General features: G+C 37.7%; 1 protein-coding gene across 1 annotated transcript in view; it reads right to left on the bottom strand.

Moving 5' to 3' along the window:
* Window positions 1-3,109: 3,109 nt before the first annotated feature.
* LOC309548015 (granulocyte-macrophage colony-stimulating factor receptor subunit alpha-like) overlaps window positions 3,110-6,000 on the bottom strand; it is a gene marked incomplete at its 3' end in the record, with an annotated part of 96,620 nt that continues 93,729 nt past the window's right edge. The window contains exon 7 of the mRNA XM_082247995.1: window positions 3,110-3,199. Coding sequence (XP_082104121.1) covers window positions 3,110-3,199 — 90 coding nt within the window. The remainder of the gene's footprint in view (window positions 3,200-6,000) is intronic.

The following is a 6,000-nucleotide window of genomic DNA, read 5'->3' as shown; positions in this document are numbered from 1 at the left end:
CATCAGGCACTTAAAATATGGGATATGATACACAAAAAAGAAAAATGGAAATATAACTCACCGTTGATCCCATTACGGGACACACATTTTTTTTTCACCAGGGGAGGGGAAGGGTTATGGTAAGTGGATTGGAGATGAAGATGCACGGATAAAAGATATATTGGAGAATGGAAAAATTATCACTTTTTTAGAATTAAAACAAAAAACAAATTGGAAAGTAAATGAGTGGAGATACTGTCAGCAGAAGCACTTTGTTGCTTCGTTGCCACAGCCATTAAGAGATATGAAAGAGTTGTTGCCTTTCGAACAAATCTGTGTTTCTGAGAGGATAACAAACAACATTTTGAATATTTATAAAATCATGATAGCAAGGATGAAGCCTGACAGAACCTCCACTCATAGAGAAATGGAAAGGGAATTAGGGACACGTGGTGAGGGGTTTCAATTAGAAAAATGCATGAAGTTGGTACATAGTTCCGCAGTGGATATCAACACAGCGGAAATGAATTACAAACTTATATCCAGATGGTATAATACCCCGGATAAAGTGGGGAGATACCAACTGGAGAGCTTGAAATACTGCTGGCGGGGATGTAGGGTAGTAGGTACAATGGCACATATATAGTGGGATTGCCCGAAAATTAAAAAAATACTGGAGAGAAGTGATAGTTTTAATTAAAAAAATTATAAACATACATATCCCAGAGGACCCCTGGATCTGTCTGTTCCATTGTACAAAAATGTCAGTAAAACAATATAAAAAAACATTAATCCCTCATTTACTGAATGCGGCAAAAAGTTTAATACCCCTAAACTGGAAAAAAGAAGAACCCCCCCTCGGGTAAAGATTGGATTAGGAGGGTGGAAAGAACGAGAAAATTAGAATCTCTAAGAAGCTGGGGGGAAGAAGAACGAGGAGATTGGGAGGATATTTGGGAAAACTGGAGATTTTTTAAGGGAACGAGGGATTACATAATTATACAGGGAGAAGGGGAGGGGGAGTAAGGGGGGGGGAGGGATAAGATGGAGATTACCAGGTGTAGGGGATTGAGAAGATAAATGCATATATTTGGTGTGGTTTTATATAATATGGTGATCCTAATAATATACCTGAGAAGAAATGAATGTTAATGTTTTAATGATAAAAAAACAATAAATAAATATAATAATAAAGCACTTTTAATGGAAGTTGGATTATTTTATTACATTTCACATGGTTGATGAATAGCATATATGTTACACTAAAATATGGTTTAATATTGCACTAGAATATGCAGTTATAATTCTAGGGGACAACATTAGAGATGTTAATATTTGTAGACACTCAGCATTTTACAGTGTTCTAAAAGAACATTCTGGCGTTTGCTTTTTTAAAAAAAGTTTTTAACCATCAGTTTGCTAACTTATTCTGAGGAACTGAATTGCAAAATCTGAATCCAATATTGCTATATAGGTTTCTGGTAAAATTATGTAAAACATCTAGAACAATGGGGAAACTCAAGTGCAATGAATTCAAGCCTCAAAACATTAATTCTAAGGACACAGTGTATTAATACTGTACATACAATCACACACATGAGCCAAAAGCATCAAACTAAACTAACAACAGAGGAAACACTGCAATGCTCTGGAAGCGCAAACTTTGCTAAATACAGCCAGATTCCTCGGAGGTGTGACTTTGATAGACAATACTTGTTCATATTATATTCTAACCTATATGTGGATACCATTAGCATGCTGCTTTAACTATGCATAGGAAGTAGGTTCGTACTAAAATAATTTAATGCTCAGTGTTTTAAAAATGTGTTGCTGATTATATCCTGACTCTTGATGAGTGAAAGACAAAATTGGCGGTCTGGCAGTAATTTAGCTGAATGTAGAATAAAATTATCTTGCTGTATGTAAGCAGTTTTTGTGGCATATAGTGAACTAGTAAAGGGGTCCTTTGGACATGTTGCCAGTTCTTTCAGGAAACCCACCTCATGTGAAGTAATTGCCCTAATAAAGAACTATTCCTCCCCATCAGTTCCTATATACAGTCTAATACAGAAGTACTGAACATCACTTACGTAAAAGTGGTGTGTATTACCTCATAATCTTTTGCACCCTCTGTGACTATATAAAAGAAGTATCCACCCTGGATCATGTTTACAAAGCAACTAATGTTCAACAAGTGAGGACAAGAAGGTTGCACCGAGCATGGATCCCCCATATAAATTGGCATGGGGTTTAGGCAGGGCACCTTCAGCTGATCAGGTCTTCTTTACTGCAGAAAACAATGCGTGTAAATATTGTATTTTGTGATAGCGTTAATTTAAAGCTATTGTCTAGGGCAGGGATGGCGAACCTTGGCACCCCAGATGTTTTGGAACTACATTTCCCATGATGCTCCACTACACTGCAGAGTTCATGAGCATCATGAGAAATTAAGTTCCAAAACATCTGGGGTGCCAAGGTTCGCCACCACTGGTCTTGTGTGTCTAGTTTCCAGCAGCATGGTTTACAGTCTCCTGCTTAACTTTGGATATTCTTTGGTGGTATGAACAAGCTGCTTTTAAGAGGTGGGTTGCTCGTTCAGTCCAACACAGAGCAAGTCTTCTGTACTTCAAGATCACAAGGATATATAAACCAAGCCAGCACATACAGCTAGACACAGGATTTATCTCCAAAAGGGGTAACATATTATATTGGCTGTAGGGTCAAATGCATAATTTATTGTAAACATCCAAATATCCTTTCAATTAAGCTTTTACTAAAAACCACTTCATATTGGGCGCTGAACGATTGCGACAACCTATGTCTGACTTACATTTATTTTAAAAGTTCTGAGATAAAGAACCAAAGCAGAAAGTCATCTACCCATTCAAATTGCTCTTATACTGCAAATACTTGTCAGAAGATTTGGCCGCAACAAATTCACTTAGAAATCTGCAATGTACAGTAGGTCCAGCAAAGGCAGATTGTGGTAGGAACTTACAAGTAGGACTGCAAATATAATGGAGTTTTACACTAAATAAATATATTTGGTTCTAGGCTAATGCCTTCTTTACAATTTATTAACACAAAAATTTGGATGTTCCTGGTGTATCCTCCTATTCCCACTCTAATATTAAGGTTGCTCATTTTGAGGAATTTCTGTTATTTGTAAGCAAATACATTCTTCGTCTTCTTCAGGAAGATATTTCTTCATATTTTTTTCCTGAAATGAAAAAGGAAAACTTTCACACATCTGATACAAGCTCGTGCAGGGTTCAAAACAAAAATGAAAAGCATTAGCCCCTGTTCACATTAGTGCAGCGCGACACTGGGTGTTGCAAGTTTTGTGCGTTGTCATGCTTCGTGAGTAGGACAGCTCATTAATTCAAAAGGCTGACCCAAGCAGTAGAAATGTGGTACAGATGGGTTTCTGTACCACATTTCTACTGCTTGGGTCAGCCTTTTGATCACCGTCACTCCCATGTACCTTTTTAAGCCTCTGGTCATTCTGCAATTTCAGTACCACAAATTTTTGTGCATGCAAGAAAGTACTTTTTGCTTGGTATGTTTGGTGTGCCATTAACAATGAATGTCACAACTGCAACAAATTGTTTTCGTGATTTTGCGCAAGCTATTCCGATACACTGGTGTGAATAGGGGCTCAAAGTGGCTTTGCATCCCAAAATTGTTTATGTGGTTTTTAAAGCGAATCTATCAAAAGCCTGGGAAAATTCCCCCAATGAGGAAAATACCGTAAATAGATTCCAAATAATATGCAGCTAACATTCCATGCAAGTGTCGATATTTCTTGTAAATATGTTGAACTTGGCCCCACTTTTTCCATCTCTTCTTTGGTCAGTGAGGATGCCAATCACATTTAGGGATCAACAATATACTTCATTATAAAGGAGGGGTAGGGAGTCTAGGGACAAATCTTCCCCAGTGGGAGTGTTGTTACCAAAATCTGGAGATACTTTTAATCAGCCAGCAATCAGATTTAACCTTCCAGTGTAGGTTTGATAGTAAAGCTGCTTGATTGCATACAAATACAAAGTGTTTAGGTTTGATGCCATATTATATGATTTTTCCCTGCTGAACAGCTTCTGGGCATGCCCAGAAGCTGTGCAGTGATGACGCGCCTTCACCGAAAGTGACGAGCAGGGCCAGTGCAGGGCATTCTGGGACTCTGATGTCACTGAAGAGGACACAGAAGAGGACGCTCCAGCTTCAGCTGCCCACACCTGAGATGGCAGCGCAGGACAAGACATTTTAAAGGTAAGTATTTCTTCCAAAAATTAAGTGAAACAGGGGACAGTTCAGAGGCTCAGGCTATCACTGCTTAAATGCACTAGCCCTGACTGTCCCGGGGGGATTTTTATCTAAAACATTTTTTTCAGGGTATAACTCCGCTTTAAATACTTGTTCTTTTATTCTTGCAAAACCTTGAGTTAACCATTTATAAATAGAAATGTTTACCTGAAGATGTCTTAGGGACTGGTCATTGCATAGGGTCTACTGAATTTGAATGCTTTGCACAAATCTGTTCCTGAATAGTGGTCCTAACCTTCATTTTAATTATAACTGCAGTTTAACACTATAAAGGTCAAATATATGGCCATACCATTAATTCATTCTGTTCAACGGTTTCAAAAAATTTCTCTGCCGGTTTCGGTATTTGCGGAAATAGTCTTTTCCATACTTGAAACCTAAATAATAAAAAAAAAAAATATGTTGCAGTATTTTTACAAATCCATGCAGTGCTTATTTGTTACTGGCACCTGCCAGATAGTAAATGATGAAAAAAACAATACAAAGATGTAGCTTTTTTGGAAATAGTGTTTCATTATTGTTTGATTTTTACTGCTATCCATGGGATCCTTTAGCAATATTTTCCTCACTTCCTGTCCTGCTGACAATATTTTTTACTAGATAGGAAGTGATGGGAACTCTCCAACAGAGAGAGTTTTTTTAAGTAGAGGAAGGCTACAATCTTTGTCAGATTTTTATTTTTGCCTGTGTCCTTGTCACAGATTTTCCCTTACTCCCTGCTTTGTAAATCTATTATCACCTGGACAGAAAGTGAGGGAAAACCTCTCTAAAGGAGCCCCATATAGCAGTTATAACCAAAGGTTTTAATACTACCCCACTTGTACCATAAAACTCTAAACCCCCAAACGTGACTAAAAAAACATACACTTTAAAAAACTGCATACTACGATCATATTGATCTAAGAACGGTAATGTTAAATAAACTGTCATAAAAATATGGAGGCTGCTGACTTTTTAAAAAAGATTACATACTTGAATTTTACACTGAACCACTGCCATCAATACTTTCTGAAGCAGAATATGCAAATAAGGAAAACCATTGTGCTTTAATCATGACTGGCCTTCTTTATCAGCTATTGTACTTTAATATGCAAATTTTTATAAACCTTTTTTTAGTTTGTACTGCATATATTTTAATGTTTTTGAATGGAAAGAGATTGTGTAACTTCTATCTGAGAGAACTGCTCGGAACATGGACATTAAGCACCCTGGGGCATCATATGAAGCCTAATCTGTGGGTGCAACCAAAATACAGTATGTGCGTGCAAAATCTACACAGTAACAGGTATCGCAGGACACATTCATCAATAATGGCAGGAAGAGGTAACTGAGATTACCGCTTATGTGTGCAGAATTTTAGAACCAAGCAAAACTAAGGGGACAGCAATAGGGCACAAAGGAGTTTGTGCAATCAGCAATGGTAAGCAGCAAGACAGGAACAGAACACCAGAAAGAAGAATGCTGCAGACTTGTCAGGAGCAATATGTGGAGCAATGGTGGCGAAAAAAAAATGTTTATCTGTTGTGTTATGTACAGAAGGATGTGGAGTAGGGAAGTAACAGCAGGGCTTGATTCAGAAAAATTGTTACTTTCCCTTGGTCAGGAATTTTACTGCTGAGCTCTGCATGTAAGGTGTCTACAATATTTGGCACCATGTCTCCTATCATAGCGTGGTATCAGAGACCCGGTTCCTTA

This window comes from Pelophylax lessonae (assembly GCF_965119305.1).
Source record: "Pelophylax lessonae genome assembly, chromosome: 2".
NCBI classification, from domain to species: Eukaryota; Metazoa; Chordata; class Amphibia; order Anura; family Ranidae; genus Pelophylax; species Pelophylax lessonae.
This window is presented reverse-complemented; position numbering and strand designations above follow the sequence as displayed.